Source organism: Calypte anna, chromosome 27 (genome assembly GCF_003957555.1).
Source record: "Calypte anna isolate BGI_N300 chromosome 27, bCalAnn1_v1.p, whole genome shotgun sequence".
Lineage (NCBI taxonomy): Eukaryota > Metazoa > Chordata > Aves > Apodiformes > Trochilidae > Calypte > Calypte anna.
The window spans coordinates 2,392,085-2,414,641 of NC_044272.1; the positions used below are offsets into that span (position 1 = coordinate 2,392,085).

Below are 22,557 nucleotides of genomic sequence, written 5' to 3' on the forward strand. Positions count from 1 at the left end.
GAACCAGACATGGCCATTGCATCCCTCTGAAGAACTCCAAGTGGGAGAAGGGAGTCTCAGGTCTTAATATTTATTTACACAGACACCACAGGCACTCTGCCTCACCATCTGGGTGCTGCAGGGAAGCAGCTAGGACAAGAGAGTATCTGGCACAAAAAGCCAAGCAAAACACATCCTGGCAATAATTTAGAACAAAGATTTTGCTTGACATTTTCCTCTCCTCCAAAGGGAGAACAGGCAAGAGGAAAGCATTAACTGCTCACATCCTCTCCAAAGGTGTAGGAGGAGCAAACTCCTTGGATTTCAAGCACCTTCCCACCACCACAAAACTAGGGCTGAAGCTTGGTAAGACAATAAAATTCAAGCTATAAATCTCACCTACAGTAAGCAACTGCATTATATACAATCCACCTTTGCCATAACAGGAATTGATTTGTGTTCTGCTCCAAAGACTGTGATCTGTCCTGCAGACTTCCCCCAAAATGCCAAAGCTCACACAGGGCAGAGATGCTCCCAGTCTGTGCCCTTACCCACTGCCCCAGACCTGCTCTTTTCAAAATCAAACACTGCCACAAACATTTGGCAAGTTGGCTTTCACTGTTGGGAGAAAAACTCCATTTATTCAGATCACTGTGTCATTTCCTAACGTTTGTAAGGACAAAGTGCAATGGCTGGGAAAGCCAAACTCTTGAAGCAGAAAGGGAGGTGTTTGATGTAGTGGGAATTTCATTTTCCAGAAATAACTTTCCTAGGGTAATAAAACTTGCTCCAGAGTTTTTTTTCTCTAGATTTGCCCAGTAACTACTTGAATGCACACATTTTAGGATGGAATCATAGAGGGGGAGGGGGAGTAAGACAAAGAATAAGGGAATAAGAGAATGAGAGTAAAAGAGAATAAGAGAAGAAATTTGGGTTGGAAGGAGCCTCTCAAAGTCACCCAGTCCAGCCCCTTGCAGGAAGCAGGAACACCCTCAGCTAGATGAGGCTGCTTTGAGCCTCTTCAAGCCTCACCTTGAACATCTCAACCACCTCCCTGGGCATCCTGTGCCACTGTTCCCCCACCCTTATAGTCAAGCAGCTTTTCCTACCATCCCGTCTAAATCTGCTCTTCTCTAATTTAAAACCATTGAGCAATTTTCCAGCACACCAAGCACTGCAAGACAGGAAACTTTCCAACAGGTTCCATTAAAACTGACATTTTCCCAAGGACCACAAAATAAACCCCAAAAACTCCTCTCAAGAGGAATCTCTCCTACCTGGGATGCCAACCTCCTCATGGCCTCTTCCTGCCGCCGCCGCATTTCCGGAGTCCCCGGGCAGCTCCCACTGGTGATGGATGAGTGGGCAGAAGGTGGTTGGGTTAAGGGCAGCTCTCGGTTTGCATCCACATCTGTCCCAAGGAAAGAGGTTATGAATTGCTACAGGAAAAGCACATCCAAACATTATTGTTCCAGACAAGGCAGCTGCTGTTTTCTAGGAGGTCAACGCACGGTGGTTAAAATACTTTCCACAAATCCTTTGCTTTCAGGCAGCAAGAGGCTGTGGCACCTCCCCAAGGAACTTCTTTTGGAAGCAGCTCACTTGGAAAGGACTGCTAAGATAAAGCATTGAGCTTTTTTTTAGTCATCTTTTCCCTTGTAATTTCGTTTGGCTTGAAAATAATGACAATAAATGGGAGTGAATTGTGCCCTCTCTGCCTTCCAGTTTGGGGTATTTCAGTGCAGTGCTCTCCTGCTCTGCAGTTTTGCCAACAGATCTTCCCTTGTCATGAACAATTGGTTAATTTGGTGCCAAGTCCTCCTTCAGTGGAGACAGCCAATTTTTCTGAAGTCTGGACCTGTTTTATAACATAGAGAAATGGAGAGCCCCAGATCTCATTAATGTACTCAGAGGGAGAGAAGCAGAAGTAGCATCAGGATCTGGAAAAGGCTTGCAAGCAACTCAAGCATTCTACTTGAATCATCTCTGTCCAGTTGAACTGCTTTGAGTTGCATTTTATCCATCTCTTTTGCCTAACAAAGCAGAAGTTGCCTTTCCCAGCAGCCCCATTCACCAGGCCCTTGTGGATAATATTTTCAAACCCCTTTTACTTCCACTCCTAGGTGTTCATCCAGAGTACTTCTGAATAACACTGAGACAAGCAGTACTTGATGATGCCTAATTAGGGATTTCTTTATTTTAGGGACATTCCTGAAGCAACAGTTTGTCTTCAGCATGCAACACATCCTCAAGCTCAACTTGAAATCATAATGCAAACAATGACCCATTTAATGGCAAGCAACAACTGAGGACAACCACTGCCTACCTAATTAAATCCTTACTGCCTCAGCAATGATCACATTCTTCATTTTGAGCATGCAACACCACCTTCACCTGTGCTCTTTGTCAGAGACAGGAAATTAATAGCATGAGGCTGTATTTGGGGCAGTTTACTAATGCTGACAGCAAAACTGCTGTAGTACAGTCAGGTCACCTGATCAGTATTTGTTATTAAACATGTTTTTTTCTAAGCATAACAGGATTTTACTTTTTGTGTGTGTGTGAAAGAAAAAAAAATCAAAGAAACTTGAAGAATAAATGTTATCCTTAATAGCTAGAGCAAAACTTGTCATTTCCTCAGGAAATGAAGTAAAATCAGTTGAATGACTCTGAAGTTTTCCATCCCAACCCCTAATACTGAGGAATCTTTCAGCTCCATGGACAAACCAGGGTGTGAGCTAAACAACAGTGTGTTACCAAGGATCTTTGTCCTTTGTGCCTGACAGATAGATGCAAGGCACCTTCTCATTTGGAACAGCCAAGCCTTTAATCCAGAAATAGTTAAATTCAGTGGCTCTTTAATCTCCACAATCCCCCTAAGCAGACTGGGGAGACATGCAGCTGGTGCACTGCAGAGCTGCAGTTAAAATACAGAACCCAGCCCTGCCTTTCACTGTGCATTGTTCATGTAGCTCTGACAAGTGACACTACTCCACATGCCAGCCCTGGGTGACAGTTCAGATATTTCTGAGTACTGCATTCCAGTAAACAGATTTAACTCCAGATTCACAGAAGTACAGTGACCCAGATCCTTACAGATACCTTTAGGTACCTAACTCACTATTTTCAGTCCTGTCTTCATCACTTTCTGTGAGCTGAGTGATTTTAAAATGCTGCCACATCCCCACCCACAAACATGTCAGCACAGGGAGATGGAAACTGGATGGGACCACAAGAGGAAGAAAAACCCTGGGTGCTGCTGAGCCACTTGTGACCCACCCTGAATATTTAAACCACCATAAACAGAGGTGCAGCAGCCATGTGGGAAGGAGAACACAGCAGCATGGATTTGTAATAACAGAATATTGGCAATTAAAATTGGAGTCTTCCCAATCAGGGGAAAAATCTGTCATGTTTCTAAGGCAGAGAAACAAGAGACAGACTATTTTGAGTCTTCAAAAAGTGGATTTGGACCAGCAGCAGTATAAATATTGCTGACAGGTGCTTTCTTTTCTTGGCAACAAGGCCTAAACTGATTTCTTGGGGCCTGAAGAGGAACAGACTCCTTCTCTTTTCAGCCAGAACCATGACAAAAGCTGACGGGAAAGGTCTCTTCACTTCCCGAGATCCACGCGCTGCCGTACTTACGTTTGGGAGAGGCGTGGGGGCTATCAGAAGCAATCTGTCTCATCCGTGTGCCATGGCAGCTGAGTGCAACCAGCCTGGAGATGATGGCTGTTTTCCCAAAGCCAATATTCCCAACGATCACCACGCCACGGTTGACACTGGTGTTGGAGCTCTGGAGCTGAGCGTCGATCTCGTGGAACACCCAATCCCGGCCAACGAAGACGGATTCGGTGGTGATGCTGGGAACCTCGAAGAGCAGGGGCTTCAGGGAGATGTCAGGAGGTCTATAAGGTGCAAAACGTACTAGGAAGAAGCACAAGGAAAGAGGATAAGCATCAATGCTGGCAGTAAAATGAGAGCTGGGAAATCACTGTTTGATTTTTTGTTTGATTAAGGTTTGAGTAAAGCCCGAACACAGCAAGTCCCACCTCAACGTGAGGACAAACTTCTTTACTGCAGGGCTGCAGAAAGATTTCAGTAAAAAACCAACATGAGGACAAACTTCCTTACTGCAGGGCTGCAGAAAGATTTCAGTAAAAAACCAACCCTCGGTTCACTCTTCTCTTGGCACAATCCTGGTCCCATCCTTTACCTCAGAGCCTCTTTGGTCTCTAAAGTTTTTAAAGCCCTCAAACACTGACAAAGCACAAGCATCACTCAGCAACCACTGATGCTCAGCACTTCTGCACCCACTGTCCCTCCCTGTGGAGGTGTGGGTGATGGGTGAAGCTCCTCAGGCGCTGCTCCTGCCCCAGCCTTTGTACTGAACTCACTGAAGAGAGTTGACTCCATTCTAACAGAGGGATGTTTTACCTACATGGGAAGAGACAATGGATGTGCTACCACCCCAAAGATCTATGCAAACATGTGGGTTTTGCACTGACCTAACAGCAATCTTTGTGCAATTGGAAGCTACAAACCCATACTGGTGCCCCCAGCCTCCTCTGGACCCATCCAGCACTGCACTGGGACCCTCCCCAGCAACCACCCACAGCTCAAATCACCTTGAAATCTTTCCCAGACCTGACTAGGGAGCTCATCCATGAAAGCAGAGTTGATAAAGGGGCTGGGATTTAAGGTGAAATTACAAATGCTTCCAGAAAATAGTTTGCAGTTAAAAACATTCAATATTTTGAATTTCCTTTTTTTTTTAACTGATACAGAAAATGCTGCAGACAGAAGCTGTGTTTTTATTCCCACTTGAAAATGATGAATGTGCTTTCAATTTATCCCAGGGTGGAGATGATTTTTGAGCTGCATGAGCTCACAGGCAGCTCGTTGGGGTCCCCTTGCTGGGCTGTGTCACGCGAGCACAACGCAGGCACAGGGGAGGTGCTGGAGATCCAAAATCTCTGCTGGTGGGAGGAGAGGAGGAGGTTGGTGAGGACAAAGCAGCCCCAGGCTTGCATGTCTCCACATCCCCCATCACAGCTCCTGGCATCTTGCATGAAATTATCTGTTACAGCAGGGAATTTTTTTTTATTTTTTTGCATGATGCCACCAATACCATCTATAGAAAATTAAATTCAAAATACCAAAAGCTGCAGCTTTTCTTGTGTGTGTGTGGGTATATCTGTGATCTGTTGTGTTAGGAAGTGAAAACACAATAATGCTCCTGAAAGGCAGGAGTCTAACAGGTACCAAGTGGCCTCAGGGACAAGACTGATTAAATATCCAAGCTATGGGATGAAACACAGCCAACCATCCCTGTCTCTTTTTTATTCTAGATGAAAACAATTACAAAAATAAATTAAAACAACTTTTAAAAATAATGAATGAACTAAACCAGACTAAAGGTGCTTTTATCATGTGCATGACTGAAAAAAAAGTTATTAGGAAGAAATGAGCAGGAGCAAAGTCAGAGCAAGGCCCATCCTGCTTCACCACGTGGCTCATCCTCTGCTCCACAAAGTGTGATTTTAGTTATTTTAGTTGCTGAATAACTCCAAAATGCCCCTTTCAGAAATCATATTTCTTTTACAGGCTCAATGAAATGCAAACACTTCCAAACATTGGTGTTTGTGTTTTTCACATCCTCTTCTTCCCCTTCTCTAACTCAGCACCTTAACAAGAACAGAAAACTCCAAAACACGAAACACTGCTGCTACTCTTGTGCAACCTCCACAAAAAAGGAGAAAGAAAAAAAAGGACAAAAAGAAGGAAGAAAACAAGTAGTTCTACATGTTTTTTAAACGTGTGTCTGGAAAACAACTTGATTCTGTTCCTACAATAAAGTTTAATGTTTTGGATGCAATCACTGCAAATTACGCAGCCTTGGCAAGCTGCTCCCTTTGAACATATGGAAATTTTGTCTGTCAAACTTTGCTTTCTTCACTTCCTGCCTGCTAATACATTTTTATAACTGCCTCACCAGCCAGTATGATTTCATTATAGACTATAATCCAAAGTGACACAAAACCCTTTTTTTTTTTTTCCTTCAGATTTGGGGCATGTGCATTCCATAGAAATCCCAACGAGGTCGTGGTCATGGTGCTGAGTGAAACCCAACCTGCCATCCACTGGCTCTGGACCTCCTGACCCCAAGGATGCTGATCACTCGCTCAAAACCACCCCAGAAGAAAGAAAAGTTTAATGTTTCCCCAACAGATCTCCCTTTCCCTACGTACAGGGAAGAAGAAACTGTTCTCATGGTGCAGCAACAACTAGGAAGAATCCCAAGTGAGCTTTTTCAGTGATTTAAACATCAGTGAAATGACAAATGATGGGGAAGAAGCATTAACCTGGAGATCTGCTGCAGATGCAGGACTGTCACAGGGATGGCTGGAGCATGAAAATACCATGCTTGGATTAAAAGGAGGATGGAAGTTGTAGGGTGGGCTAAAACCCCAAGCCCATGGGGAGAATCTAGCTGGAGTTATCTGGAAATAAACAAAATACTAGAACATCAGCCCTGGCTCCTCTTCTCACTGCTAACTTCTTTTGGGTTGGTTTTTTGTGGAATTTGTCAGGAAGAACCACAAAATTTTCCCCTTTCAAAAGGCCTTTCAGAAGTCAAAGGGCTGCCTGAATGCTGGCACTGTCAGCATTTCCAAGAGGGACATATCAGGATGGTGGCCCCAGACACTGCATTTGGCTCCTTCCCCATTGGGTAACTGAATGCTGTGAAGCTGGGACTGCAATTCTTGGCTTTTGTTAGGAAAGAAAAAAAAAAGAAAAAAGAAGAAATAAAATAGCAGCCCTTTAAAATATCTCAGGGACTGAGAGGTGCACCCAGGTCTCCCTTGAGCCTTCTCCCAACTTTCTCAGCCTCCAGCTCAGAGCTGCTCCAGCCCTCTCTTCCAAAGAGAGCACTTACAAGAAGACAACAGAATTGCTGGTGGGTGTGAGAGCCTCTGGAGCACCAGCAGATCCTGCAGGACTGAAATGGGCAATGCATCTTTACACCATGGATACACAGTGTGTATCCAGCAAGCCAGAGATCTGAGTCAACCCAGAAGAGCAACCCTAGAATGTCAAACCAACAGCACTTCACAGAGCACCCCTCCTCAGCTCACCACCCCCAGGCAGAAGGCAGCAACACTTAGCTCATCACTTCATTTATCTCCTTTCCCCTCCAACCTGTCCATGCCACCAAGAAGGATGCTGCAAAGAAAGGAGATGGGTTTTTCACATCCTCTTAAGAGGTTCGTCCCATTCCATTAAGGGTTCCCGCTCTTACAGAGAGGCAGTGCCCAACATCTGCCCACAGACCAGTCCTGCTCCAGCATTTTCACATGGCCATTGGAGAAACAGCTGCAGGAGAAGCTCCAGCTCCAAAGAACTCCTGGAAACCCCAGCCCTGAAGCCTCCACAAGCTCCTACCTCTGAGGTCCTGCTGTGTGCGGGCTCCAGCCACGCTCTGCCGTGGCATCCGGAGGGAGGTCCTGAGGGGAGTGTGCCTCTGCTCATCCAGGTAGGCCAGGTCTTCCAGGTGGGCTGAGCTGGTGGCTGCCAGGAGAAAGCAAACAACCACATCACACCTGGCTTTCAGGTCTAAAAGTCTGGTTATTGCCTTTTTCCTTTTTTTGAAACAAAACGTGGAGCTGGAACCGCGCGGAGCCAACGCAGCAGCTCAGCCCGACCAAGTGTCATCTCCCAGAGCATGGAATCAAGGAGAGCTTTGGTAACTTTTCCTCAGTTGTATTTACTCTGGTTTGGTCTCCTGGTGATGCTGACAAATAAAAAAGACACATGGAAAATGGAGACACGGAGTCTCATATCTGAGTTTTCCCAATCACAAAACTCAATCCTGTGTGAAGCTGGACAGAGGCACCTCTATCAGTGACAAGTCACCAGTGCAGTTCCTGCTGAAGCCCAACCTCTCCTCTTTAATTATTTCTGAGCTCTTTAGGTTGGATATTAACAGTTACCTGTTCACAAGGCCGGAATTAGTGGCAGAAAAAAAATAAAGTTTTAACAGAGCAGCAAAACCACAGGAATAAATGAGAAAGGTGTTATTTGAAGTGCTGAAGATAAAGAACTTCACTGGTCCAAAGTTCCTGGCTTGTGGGAGAATTTAAGTTTTCTTTACAATGCAAAATTAAATAGGAATTATTTATTGGTCTCTGCTGAAGGTGCCATCATTACATGGATAAGCCCAGCTGGAACAGAAACTGCAGCTAGAAATTCTCAGATAACTCAGTCCAAGTTAGATTTGATGACATTTTTCAACGCTCCCACCTCAGCCAAGTGGGCAGAGCTCCAAGCAGTGATCCCCAAGGGAAAAAACAGCAGTCAGAAACACAAAGGTAAAACCAGCCCAACTTTGAAAGTTCTTCTCCCAAACCCCATGGCCTTGAGCTTCACCCCACACACACTTCCTACCACGATGTGAGATTTCCAGCCATCATTTCAGTGATCAGGTTTTAAGCCATGCTCTTCCTCCAGCTGCCAAATAGTTTACAAATATTTTTAAACTTATTTTCATGCTGCTGCTGTAGAGTTCAGAGAGAGAAACACCTCTGGACCAGATCAGAGGGGAATGATTGGAGTGAACAGTGACCACAAAGCTGCATCGATTGGTTTGGGTTTTTTTTTTTTGGTGATGATTGGAAAATGGGAAAAAACCAGAAAATGGGAAAAAAACCAGAATCCTGTTCACTTGCATCTGAGCTCACCTCTTATCAGAACCCTTTTCAGCCAAGGAATTGACAGAACCTTGTAAAAACAAGCAATGAAAACTGCTCTGCATGAAACAGGCTTCCCAGCAATGCACAGAAAACTAGAAAAATAATCTTTGCAGATCCCCAACTCTTTCTGGTGTTGATAAACATTTCCAAAATTCCCACTACAGGTTTACTGATGGCAATCACACTGCTCAGTGCTCAGTTGCTCTGTAGTTTGTACCCCACACTGCTCTGTTTTTCTTTAGTTTTTGGTCAATTACCATAACAAGATCATTATTTCAAATTGGAAATTAATTAAAACTAATTAATTAAATGACTTCTTCAAAGACTGCCTGTGAGGCTGACATTAATTCTTCGCTGTGAAATGGGTAAATATTTTGATTTCAGTCTCTGGAGTAGCTCACAGCACTGGACTTTGTCTCCTCCCTCCTTGCCAGAAAACACAAGTAACAATTCAACCCAACTGAAAGGCAGAAAAATCTCAAAACTGAGGAAACCATCTTTGTCACACAAGGCCTAATAACCATGTCAGAATCTTTACAAGACTTCGTTGCAGTCAAAAACCAGGCAAGGTGCAGGGTCTGTAACATGGGGTGGGGAGAAGGGGTTTAAATCTGGCAGCAATTTTTAATCCTATTCCTCAAATTGCCTGAACTCTGGAAGTTTTAAAAAAAAAACCCAGAACAAGAATAAGAGATAGAGGCCACAAGAGAAACCACAGGAGTTTCTGACCACACTGACCACCAACTCATCTCTCCTTTCCCTCTCGTGTGGGCTTTGATGGTTTTCCATCTCAAGTTGGTCACTCCAGACCCCATCATTGCTCTCATGTGGTTTGTGTGACCTTTCCTGGATTGCTCCAAGGAAACCATGGCTCAGAGGAAAACATGAACAGATTTCAAGAGGAAGAAACACATTTTTATGACCTGTTTCTTCCAATCACTTTCATCCCCATCTCCAACACCGCTGCTTGAAACTTGGGTTTTTCTGACCTTGAGAAAAAGAAGTATTGGCTTTTCTGGAGGTCACACTTTCCAAGTCCCATTTTTATAACACTTCCTGTATTATTAGCTTGTGCTTTTTGCTTTGTGGTTGCAGGCAGAGGTAGCAAATCTGCCAGATTCCTGCCAGAAACACCCTTAGAGGATCAGGTGCCTGACACCAGGATGCTCCTGGAAACACCCACTGCTCACCATGGTCTCAAAATTCAATTTATAGGCATCTACATCCCCCCTGCCCACCCCTTCAACAAAACACTTCCCTAATGGATCAGGAATTCCAAGTTTATAAGCAATAATATATTTGTTGCTATTTTATATCCTCCAAGAGGAAAAAGAGAGGAGCTGGTGTTATATAAGGGTATTTTAATTCATGTTTGGACAGACCTTATAAACCCTGCACGTGGTCTAAATAACCCAATAACCATGTTTTCATTTTGTGGGTAATTTTTGCCCAGCTCCAATGCCAAGAGTCCTCCAAGGATTAGAATGAAAAATATTAAAAGTATAGAAAATTAATTCTTGTGTGTATTTGCCTGGGTTGGGGTAGGAAGAAAATGCAGTTGAAGCTTTAGGTTTAGGTTGAACTGTGAGTTTTAAAGAATTCTTGGAAATTATTGGAAGATCTGGGATTATTTTAGAGAGTTGAATGCCAAGTGGAGGTGCTGGATCCTGCCAAATGCAGCAAGTACAGGAATTTATCTCCAGCAAATCCTCACATTTTCCTCTTTTCTTCATGTCCAGCATGGCTGAAGCAGTGATGCAAAAGCTTTTCAGAAAATTCAACCATTTGACCTCAAAACTGACTTCAGGCAGTGTAACTCTGGTAAAATTACAAGCTCCTAAATGTATGACATTAAACATTTCAGTAAAGCCAGGTAAATCTTCTCTGAGAGCCTCTGAGAACCTCTGAGGCCAACATCCACAAAGGATCCTGTTCCTTGCCTCTAGCTGGAGTGGGCTGTGTTTCAGTTTCCAAGATGCAAATGACAGAAGGGGCTCATTCCAGCTGGTTTTATGCAATTTAGCTGATGAAAATCTCAATTTCTCAGGCTGTGCTGTGAGCTTTCTCTCCAAAGATAAGAGGAATACATCAAGGGGAATCACTTCTCTCTATGAATTGATAGGGACCTTAGAAATAAAATGGCAGAACCAATACAATGTAGAAAATATATTAGAAAATCTTGAGATTCTAATGAAGCCCTTGGAATTCCAGGCAGAGAGAACTAAAAAAATGCTGAAGTAATATTTAGCTCCATCAAACTGTGAGGGGAAAAATGGGCAAGAGAAATGTTAGCTCAGTAACTAAATTCATCAAGGAACCCAACAACTTTCAAAGTGAATTACACCAATACTTGTGTGTATTTCAACTGAAGGTACCTGGCCTCCCCTGTTTGCTTTTGAAGGTGCTTCTGCAGCATTATTTATGAGAAATGAAATTAAGGAAATGGGGCTGTACAAGAGGGGTTTCCCCTTTTTCCCCATCCCCTCTTTCCTTTCCACACTCCCAGGTTTTTCCTCTTTCAGACACAAGTAGCACGTGGGGTTGTTCCTCCATGCCCAGATTTTAGCATCTCTAAAATCTCATTTCTGCCTCATTTTTAGGCCTCTGACTGTCCAAAGAGGGATTAAAAAGGAAACCTAATCTAGTTATGCAATGCAGCCTGGGTTGCCAAGAGCTGCTGGTTTAACAGACACATCCTGGGCTCTGTGCAATCTGGATTTTCTGGAGCAGCATCAGTGCTGCCAAGCAGCCAGAGAATCCTGCAGGGACTCTACAAAAGGCAAGGACTATTTCCCCATGCAGCTATACAGACAGACCACCTCAGCAGAATATTTAACCCCACAAAAGTTACCCAGCAAGAAAGAAATATGGGGCAGCAAAGGAGAAGAATTCCTGGCAAGCAGCTTTTCAGTAAAGCTTGAAAATTTTTAATCCCCTTCTCTTGTTTCCATCCTGCTGTTATCAGCTCCAGGGGGAAGCTGAGCAGGCTGCTAAAAGACATCAGTAAGATCTGTCAGAGCATCATTTAGGAATCTTTCAAACAGCAGAATTGAAATAAAATGGAAGAAAATGTTGACACTTTGCCAAAACAAAAACTTTAGGTACTAGCAAAGCCCAGATGCTGCCAGAACCAAACCAGCACCTGCACACGTGCAGGTTGAGACACCAGGACAAAATCCAGCAGGAGAGGTGGGATCCACAGCAACTGCCCTGCAGACAGAAGGCATTGCAATTTTCCTCACTCCAAAGTTCTGGAGATCTTCAGAGAAAATCAGACATTGGATTTTACTTGCAATAAATCCTTGGAAAAAAAAAGAAGAAGCTGCCATGTCTTAAATTCTGGGGTATTTAAACCCAAGATTCTTTACACTGTGGTGATAGCAGATTTTTTTTTTTTTTTAAAAAATAATAATATTCTCCAATAATCTTACAGTTTTGTGAAAAAGGGATCACAGGCTGCTGAAACAGCCATGAGACATCACCAGAACCAGTTTTCCCCACAGGAATTTTCCACTTAGAAACAATTAAGTTCAATGAAAGACATTTTTTTTTCACACTTAATAATGATGATGACAAATTTCTTGTTGGATTCTGTGTCTTGCTGTGACCCAAAGGCAAAAATGTTGATTTCTTACCTGCTACTGAGTTTGGCCGTGGCATAAGGTAAAGAGGAATGGACTGCACTGACTGGGACAAGACAGTCTCCAGGTTCCTCTCTGGGATTTTGTTCAGGCTGTAGGTGGAAGCTGTCATGTTCTCATCCACACGGTATAAGCAGGAGTCCATGCTGGATTTTTGGGACTGCCAAGGTTTCAGGTTTCCTCCAGATCCAAGGTCTTTGCTGCTTTCCCCTCCATATTTAGTGCGTTCTACATTTTCTGAGTAGCTTGTCAGAGTAGCTTGGGAGGAAGAAACCAGAGACACAATGAGGAACAAAGCAGAACAGCTTTCACACACACTGCTCCACACTGCCTTCTGCAACGAGAGTGCCAGAAATTATATTCATCAGATTTTCCACACTGACATAAATCAGAGATTATGGAATTGAGTTTCATGATGCTGTTTCTGCTTACTACTTCCCAAAGACCATTCAGGCTGCAATGTTCTACTGTTAGAAGTCATTTGTAGCTACAAAGAGTATTAAAAATTAAGTGCAGCGTTGCGTTGGAATATCCAATTCCAGGGAGAGAAGGAATTATTGAAGAAAAAACCATTATCAGTGCTCTTCACATCTTTGAATTTGCATCATCATCACAACCATGTCAGGGGATGGCTGCAGTTGATACCCTTGCACTTTCAGACACTGAAAAGCCAGAAAGCTCCTGCCTGCCTTGCTTGAGCAATGATCTCCCAGGGATTAGTTTGGTTCAGAAACTGAAGTCAAGATTTCATTTGATTGACAGCAGGTTTTATGAAGCTCTGACTGTAATTCCCCCATTTTCCCATCCATTATTTCATTTTACAGATCAGGATTGTTGCTATATTGACTCTCACATAGGGGAATGACAATACTCTGCTGATCCACACCACTAACATCTTCTCCCTGCTGGTATTTTCTCTTCTGAATCCTGGTGCAGTTATCCCCTGGCTGCTGCCTTTCCTTTCATCTTTGGTCTCCCACGTATTCATTCCAGGTCATAATCAGACCTCCTAGGTATTGAGAGAAGGTCACAGTGCCCACACCAGTTTATCTGAGTGTGACTAACTTGCCTGCTCCTTAACTGAGGGGGAAAGAAAGAAAAAAGAATAAAAAAATTAAACTAAAATAAATGACAAACCAGAGTCTATGACCCTCCCATCACTGCCCACCCCACTCACTCCCACTGCTCTTCACAACCCTGAAATTCAGTTTGACCCTGAGTATTCCAAAGCCCCAGACATACCCTGTGCTTGCAGCTCTTCTTGCTAAATCCACCCAAATCCATCATTTCCCTTTGCTGTGGAAAACACCTTTCCCAGTCCAGATTTTCTGTGTCCCTGGACACACCATGTGGATCCACAGCACAAATCCCAGTGTCACCCCTCCTCAGGGACAGCCTCTTCCTCCTCACCTGCCCAGAGCCAGCTCCTGAGCCTGGGGGGATGCTGCCTCAGCAGCAGCCAGCAAAACACCCATTTTTATATTGATTAAAGGCAAAAAGTAAATTACTCCACAGATTCACCTGCTTTTAAGCTAAAACTTTTTCTACCTCATTTTTCTAAGTAGCCTAGAAAAGAAATTCCAGCCAAAAAGCACCTGGAAGAGGATGGAGTTTAATCATCCAGAAGCAGAGAACTCCAGATTCTAGCCAGTCCTTTATTCCTGAGCACAGGAATGATTTCACTGCCTAACATTTGATTAAAATGCTCAGAAATACCCACCTAGGGCTGACAAAATACAAAAGTGATGACACTTTCAAGCCAGGGGCTCCACACCAAGGTGCCAAGAAGACTGCTGGACTCTATCCTCAGTGCAAAACAATGAACCTTCAAAGTCCAGGGACTCATCTGGCTTAATTCTATGTGTTAAATGACATTATAATAGGAACCAGAATTAACTGCTTACATCTGAAGTCACCAAAAAGAATAATCAGGAGCTGTAATTCTTACTGTGCCTGTTCTTTATCCACCCCAATGGACTCCGTGCAACTTCAACCTTTATTTCTAGTGTTTTCTTTCTCAGTATTGGGTTTCTTGTCTATGCAGTGGGATCAGCATCTTCATATTTCATCAAGTGCTCAAAAATTTAGTTGTTTGTCACATATTTAGAAATTTAAAGCCAATGAACACAACTGCTAAGAACTTGTAGTTGCTTGCTGGCATTTAAACATAGGTTTGCTGTCAGGTGAACACATTTACACTTCAGCATAAGAAAATAAGTTACAAACAAGAAACAGATGTTCACAGATTCCTCTTGCTCCCTCCAATTGTTTAATATGGAGAAATATGTTTGAAATAGTTTGCTAGAAAGTCTCCATTTCAAAGTCTGGGTCGAGTTCCTGGCATGCTAGGTTGTCTGTTTACAGAAAAAAAAATCCATTAATTTAAAAAACCCTGTATGTGGCTAATTAGTCTCTGCAGAAACACATCTGCAGCTGAAATCAGTCACCTTCCAATACATCAAACTGAGTAAAACCCAAATAACTAAGTGTCAAAATAAGTTTTCTCTAAATGAAGCAACAACAACAACAACAACAAAAGCTAATAAATCTTGCTGGTCTCCTTTCTAATTGTCAATTTGTGTTCATTTTAAACATAATTTTCACTGTTTTACACTAAAGTTGTTTTATGTGCAAACTCTTCATTGAATCAGGTATTTAGGATTGTTCCCTGTGGATTAATTTACCTTCTGAACAGCTCTGGATGATGTAAGTAACTGCTACACAGGCAGGAAGCAATTGCTCTATGGATTTAATCTCTTCTCTGAGCTATTTTAAACCAAACCAATTTTAACTTTATTTAAAAGGCAGAAGCATAAGGCCAGCAACATAAACTGACATGCAAAGCACATCTCCTGGGAGCCTGGGGACCCAGAATGCTGCTCAGAAATTACAAGTCCCCAGCCAACATCTGAGAGAGCAGTGGTTAACTTCAGAAAATCAACATTTCCTGCACCAAGTGATGCTGATGCAGTGTGATGCTCAGGGCTAAGAAGTTGGTGACACTTGGACACAGAGAAAGTGCAAAGATTTGGTCAGCAAAAAAGTGGTCAAGCAGTTGATGATCACCTAGAGGTGCCTTCCAATGGAAGAAAAAAATCTTTTCTAACTCTTAACTTCATTCTAATTCATTCTCATTCTAATTCTCATTCCCATTCTAACTCCATTCCATTCCATCACACACAAAAAACTTCATCTCAGTCCCCAGCAGGATCAAGCCCACCAATAACTTGCAACCAGAAGGAAATATGCAAAATAATATTTCTGCAAGTTTGCCATATTCACATCCTCAGCTTTCCAGAGCTGCTGAGGGTGTTCCAGGACAGGGTCTGTGCTCCTGGGGTTGTGGTGTGAGAGTCCATCTCCTGTGCCAGGGGATTAACTGTGCCCTACAGCAATAATCTTTTCAGAGGTTGTGTGGGGAATGAAGACCCACCCTGAGGATGAATCCTCCCAGCAGTCACAAGAAGACTCCTGATGCACTCCTGGTCTTAACCCAGATGCAGAGAAGCTGGTTGGAATGGGCACCAGCAGCTGCACACCACCATGACAACATTGCTGCCCCTCAGGGAGCAGATCTGTGTATGCATAAAATATGGGAGAGCATCAGAATTTCAAATTATCCTAAAAATTGGCTCTGAAGATTCCTGCTGAAGTTCCTGCTTTGGTTAGATTGAGCATCTAAAACCACAAAATGAATATTTAGTTTTCCTCCACTCTGGAATTCAGAACCATGACTCTGGCTAAACCAGCCCATGGCCTGCAGGGAGGAGGTCCCAGTGCTGGGAAGTTCCCAGAGACCTCAGCTCCACATCCCATTGTTTAAACTGTGTCAGTGCTAAAAGGAGCTGCAGGAACACTCCTGGACTTGGCTTCACCCACGGGTCACAATCCCAGGTTCTCATCACTGGGAATATCTCAGCTCACAAGTCACATCTGGGGGGGTTGCAGGATGAGGGGGGTCACAGCCTTGGGAGGAGAAGCCCTGTCCCTGAGCATCCCTGCTGCTGGGAACTGGGAAACTGGAAAAGCACCATGGAGTTAAGAGAATGAATGCTTTCTTAATACAAGGTTTAGAAATTAAACAAATGCCACAAGATTTCTTGTGGGTCTCGTGGTGAGACAATGAGGGTGGTGAGACATCTGTTGCCCAAAAAAGCTCTGGATGCCTCATCCCTGGCAGTGTTCAAGATCAGGTTGGAGCAACTTTATCTAAGGAAAGATGTCCCTGCCCATGGCAGGAGGCTTGGACTCAATCATCTTAAAGGTCTTGTTCAACCAAAAGGCTTCTGTGATTTTTAAACCCAAAGGAAACCTATTTAACCAAAAAGCTTAAAAGAATGCAACCTCTTAAGAGGTAGCATGTCTACATTTGGGAAAAGATAAACTGATGGATCTCAAACCCATCAAAGAGCAGAATTTTTGCCTTCAGCCATCTCCTGAGGGGCAGATCTTTCAACCCTGAGTCTCCCAGAGGTGATACCCAGCACACCAGGTTATGATGGGACATGTTAGGCTGGGGATGCCACAACCACAGCACCCTGGGATGCAAGAAGGGCTGCAAAGATGCCATGAGAGACCCTGCATTTACACAAGGCTCTGGATCCAACCAGAAAGAATAAACCTGGTGAAAAAAAAGCAGAACATTACAGTGCCCTGCTCCATCACACAGACCATGGCACATGCTGTTGGGAGCAGAAGAGACCTTGCTGTCTCCTGGAGGAATGGAAAGGATTACTGCAGGGATGGGGTAGGATGGGGGCAGCCCTGTAAGTCACACCCTGAACATGTGAAACCTGACAGGCAGGCAAGAAACAGCTGAAGTTCTCCATAGCACTGTGGTAATACCATCTGCATATAAATATAGATGTGTGTCTGTATATATACACATATATAAACACATATATATGGGGTTTTATATATATATACATATATATGTATCTCAAGTCTCAGCTGGCACACAGTCTCACACTATTTAATATCAACAGAGACAGAATCTGAGGCATCTGAAACCTCTGAGTGCTGTAAAACACATTAATGAACAACTTGGAAAGACCCTGGAAGGAGAGGAGCCCGGCAGCACGGCGCCATTCCCAGCTCCCTCCATGCCTTTCCCTGAGGATTTGCCCCACCTCTTCCCACAGGATTTCCACCCCACTGTCCCAGCACTACCTGCTCCAGCTTCTTTGAAGACACGTGGATTTTGATGCCAGAAGGGACAGGCTCAGAGATGCTGGAGTCATTTACAATCCTACCTTGCTTTTAAGTCTTCAGGATTTCTGCATTCATTTTCCTTGGCAGGGAACTTGCCTACGTCAAGCTTTCATTTTCAGTCTTGGCTCATTTCCCTTGGTGAACTGCTTTCCTTAGAACTTTTTGCAAATAACATGGTTTGAAATATTTTTCTTTCTTTGAGGAAAAAAAAGAAGCAGAACTGTATCCCAGCAGCAGTTCATCCAAGGTAGCACCATAGGTGTCACCCTGGACAGTGTTCCTCTTCTCCAAGAGTTTCATGTTTTTACAAGATAGCAAATATTTCTCATTTAGTTGGAGCTGGTCTATGCCCTGGAGCATCAGGCTTCAATTCTACTTGTCTAGAGTCAAACACACAAGGGGATTTTTACCATACCATCCAATTCTCCTTGAGGCCAAGATCATGCCTGGAAAACATCAACCTTTCTGTTCACCTTTCAGATAAAAATGCAGAAGAAAGCAGTTTCCTAGAGTTACCACTTTATGATGCCCAACAGCTGAAACATAAATTATATGTAAAGATTTATAATGTCTCCAATAGGATGGACTAGATGACCTTGAAAGGTTCCTTCCAACCCAAACCATTCCATAGAATAAAATAAAGAATTTGTTGCTTTAAAGAAATAATGGCAGCAAAGCAGCAAACTTTGTGTGTTGCACTAAAATGAGGTACTAAAAACCTTTCTGCCAACTCTGCAAGTTCCCCTCACTCACCTCCAGTCACACACACCACACACTTTGCTTTTCCACACTAGAGATGTCCCAGGACCAGCTGGCAAGGAGTAAGATGAATTTTTTCACCTCCTCTACATAAACCTTCAATTCAGTCACAGAAGGACACACCCAAAAATAACAAATGTTGGCCCCAAGGATTCCAGGGAGCTCAGATGCCAAACAGATGCTGCTTCCTTAGCTGTTAACACACTTCTTGCTGTTGTTTTTTTTCCCTGTAACATAACAAACACCTGTAGCTGAACTTATTCAGTATTTAAGGGCCAGATTTTGGTGTCAAACCCAACCCTTGATGCCTCAGTGGCTTCACAAGGGGAAGGCAGAACTGCCATACCATCATCTCATGGTTTCTCAGCCATCAATCATGTCCCACGTGCACACATGCCTTTGCTTTCTGCTTAATTTGTCCTTTTAATGAAATGGAAAAAGAACAGGATCAGGATTCAGAGATGGTGTCCTTCTGTGCTTCCCGTGGTCAGGGTTCTGAGACCACACTGATTTTGCTCAAGAGCTGATGAATAACCTCCCTTTTCACCTCCTGAACTGTCAGCTCCATCACCTGCAATATGCAGATGCATTAGTGAACAAAAGCTCATTACTCATCAACATCAGACATTTTTCAGGGAGCTCCTCCTCTGGGGAATGAGCCCAAATGGAAGCTGGCTCCACACAAAGAAAGATCTGTAATTCTTGGAAATCTTATTCATTATTAACAGAGCATTTCATAACACTTATGAGAATGTCAGAATTCAAATGCTTTAGCTGTAAGATCACAAAAATATTTAACCTGAATTAAATTTATCTTGATGTGCCTTTTGAGCTGCTCTTTGTTCCCTTCTCAAAGCAGTTAAACTTGCAAACAAATCTTGTTTTATTGTCAGCAGCATCTATTCTGCTTAGCACACACTCTGGATGAATTTATTAGCAAACCTATTTTTAACCCACAAACACATAAATCTGGAGAAAGCAGCAACTGGATGAAAGCTCAGGAGTCAGAGTGAAAAAACCCAAAAACCTTAAAACAAAAAACCATTTAAAAAAATCCTAAAAAATAAAAATAAAAAAATACAACACCCAAAGTGAAAAAAGCTGCATGCCCTGGGAGAACAGTAGAGAACAGGAGTCCTCTGCATGGCATTCTTCAGTGTAAAAATTGACAAAATCTAAGTGAAGGCAACTGGTCCACATGGTATTAGACCAATACAGATTTCTGCAGCAGTGGTGCAAGAGGATTTTCCAGCTCACTGCCTTCCCTGTAAGCTGCTTTCCCATCAAACCTGTTTCCTTGCTCAGGATGATCCCCCTAACCATCAAGCAGTGTAGATCATCACAGGACTTTGCACCACGAGGCAGCATGGCCCCGTTTCATGCTGGAGTAAATCACAGCCCTTCCTCAGGAAGATTGGATGTGGGAACAGCCATTCCTTTCAGCCCCTGGGGAAAGGGCTGCTGAGTGACATGAAGTGCTGCTCAAACACCACAAGCACTTGGGGAAGCTTCACATTCCCTGCAAGAAATGTTTGCTGGTTGATTTTACAACTGTTGGAGTTTTTCTTATATTCTGCTCCACTCAAGCAGCAAAAACTTCACAGTCCTCTTCTGTGGGGATGTGAAATACAAAGTTCCCCCACAGCTGCACGTGATTCTTTGACCAGTTTTCTTTTCAGTAGCAGATCCTGAACATTAACAGTTGGCTGCTTTTACATAGTGAGAGCCAAAAAAATCCTGGAAGCTTTTCAGAGGTTAAAGTCAGGTCAGCATTTTCACCAACCATTCTGTTGTACATGAAAAGGATTTCGTGGCTTCCAGGAGAAAGGGCTGACTTGCTCCTTTATCTCCTCTTGGCTCACCTTTTCTCTCTCCTCCTCCTCCTCCCTCTCTCCCCATTTCTTTTCTTTGCCTGAATCTGAAGATCAGGACCTTATCACATTTTTGTTACCTTTTCAGCATCCACAAACTGAACTTCCCTTTACTGTCAGGGATCTAAAATCTGCTAAAGGATCCAAAATGTCTTAGTCTGTTCTAAGCCAAGTGATGCATTTACTGAAGTGTTCACTAAGCATGAAACAGTCCCTGTGCTGAGCAGGTGAGAGATGTGACACACTTGTTCTCTGATAATTGAAATTATGTAAGAGGTGACACATAAATGGACAGGAATAACTCCAAGAGGACAAGCCAGCCCAGAAAACCTGCCTGCTTGAAATCTGGTCTTTATATCCAGATGAAAACACCACAATGCTCACTCCATCCACCTCAGTGGACAGCAGGGCTCCCACTGCAGTTAATTCAGAGCCTAATGAGCCACACTCTGACCTAACTTGGACAAATCAGTGCTGTGTCTAGCAGTAGAGATGTAAAATTAGCTGAGCAGGGACAAAACCATTTTATGTTAAGCAAAATCACATGGAGAGAAGCAATTATGCATGCAGTGTATGTTTCAACTTCCCACCTTGATTTAACTGTTTTTTGTCCTTTGCTAATTCTCAATTATTGCACAAATAGCACGTCAGCCTTCTGGGACACACATGAAAGCATTTTGTGTTTTTAAAACATGAAATTCCATACTGCTTAATGATTGTGAGATTTGGAGGTGATGCTCAGTGCAGCTCAGGACTGAGAGGCAGCAAAAACCAACAGATCTTCTCCAAATCCTAACTTTTATCAAGATGAAAAAGAAATATATTGAACTTGCCTATTATAAAAACACACTTTCTTGGAGCTAATGAGCTAAGAGCTTAAATCACTTATTTGTGAGGAGCAGGAGGAAGTGTGACCCAGGGAAAATAAAGCACCTAGAGAAATATTCACCCTTTTTCTCCACATCTAACAGAAAACATCACTACTTTTGATAAGGAGACTTCAGATAGATTGATACTTTCCAAGGTACCACATGAAGTGCTCAGACCAAAAGCCATGTCACTACAGCCACCTTGGCAGAGAACAAACACCAGCAAGAGAAATCCCCACAGGAAGCTCTGTATCCAATAAAGGAGGAATGCAACCAAGAAGGGAAACCTGATGCCTGACCCTCCAGAAATGAAGGAGCTGAGGTGGGGAGAACAAAGCCTGAGGTGGGGAGAGGAAAGCTCGAGGTGGGGAGAGGAAAGCTCGAGGTGGGGAGAGGAAAGCTCGAGGTGGGCTTTGCTCCCTCCAACTGAACAATTTGTCTACTCCGTGGTGAAAAGAATTCCAGGGAATTGCCATCCTGCAGAGTGCACCTTTCAGTATCGTTGCACACCCAATTTGCATCCTGTCAGGACACTCATGACCAAACTGTGCATCCATCTCCTGCTGGGAACCACCAGCCCCGTGCTCCGACTGCCCTCGTGCTGGCAGGAGACAAGAGGAGGTGCAGAAAAAACCAGACTGAGAGAAAACTTCCCAATTCTTTTCACTGCTGGGAAGCATGAACTTGAGAAGAGTCTTTTCCCCACGATTTGTTATGGCTGCCCAGCTCCTATCAAATTGTAGAAGCAGAAGGTGCTGAAAATGTTACTGGCAAAATAAGGAGGGGGAGACAAGAAGGGGAGAAAGAGGCTCTGGTTTCCTTTTGAGTGTGGACACTAGCAGAGGAGAGCCCTGTTTTCTGAAAGCCTTGAAATGGGCTTCCCCTACTCCACATAAACATATTTTTACATGACTTTTCCATCTGGGATACATTAACATAGTCTTGGGCTAAGTCACCTTCTTTCATTTTCCAAAGTTTCCATGGGGAAAATGTAAATTCCTGACAGAAGAACCTCTGAGAGAGAACTGGTGCTTGGGAGGAGGGGAAAAAAAATTACTTCAGACAATTACTACAGACCTACTGAAAAAAAGAGTAGGGCAGAAAGTCTGAGGAAGAAGATCTGATGCCTTATCACATCAGCAATCAGGACCATGCAGATGTTTCTGTGACACACAAAGACCAACTGGATCTCCTCTGGCTTCCACGTGGACAAAAAACTCCAGATAAAACCAAACTGCAGCAACCTCTGGTTTTGTCACCTTCCTGCTGGCACCTGCCAAGCAACCCCAAGATGAGCTCAGCACCATGGCTCAGCTGACACCCCCAGATCTCACTTGGGAGAGCAGCTCATGAAAGCAAATCCTGCAGATCCTGCTGCTGCACTCCAGGCTTCCTTCAAGCCCAATTCCCAGCTGATCCAGAACCAACCATCCACTTTTACTCAACATGATCCTCCAGCCCAGCCAGGCTT

General features: G+C 43.5%; 1 protein-coding gene across 1 annotated transcript in view; it reads right to left on the minus strand.

The window, feature by feature from the left end:
* TANC2 (tetratricopeptide repeat, ankyrin repeat and coiled-coil containing 2) overlaps positions 1-22,557 on the minus strand; it is a 162,303-nt gene that overhangs the window by 56,611 nt on the left and 83,135 nt on the right. The window contains exons 7-10 of the mRNA XM_030466043.1: positions 12,371-12,634; positions 7,429-7,554; positions 3,628-3,909; positions 1,257-1,390 (exon numbers count right to left, since the gene is read on the minus strand). Of these exons, the coding sequence (XP_030321903.1) occupies positions 1,257-1,390; positions 3,628-3,909; positions 7,429-7,554; positions 12,371-12,634 (806 nt within the window). The remainder of the gene's footprint in view (positions 1-1,256; positions 1,391-3,627; positions 3,910-7,428; positions 7,555-12,370; positions 12,635-22,557) is intronic.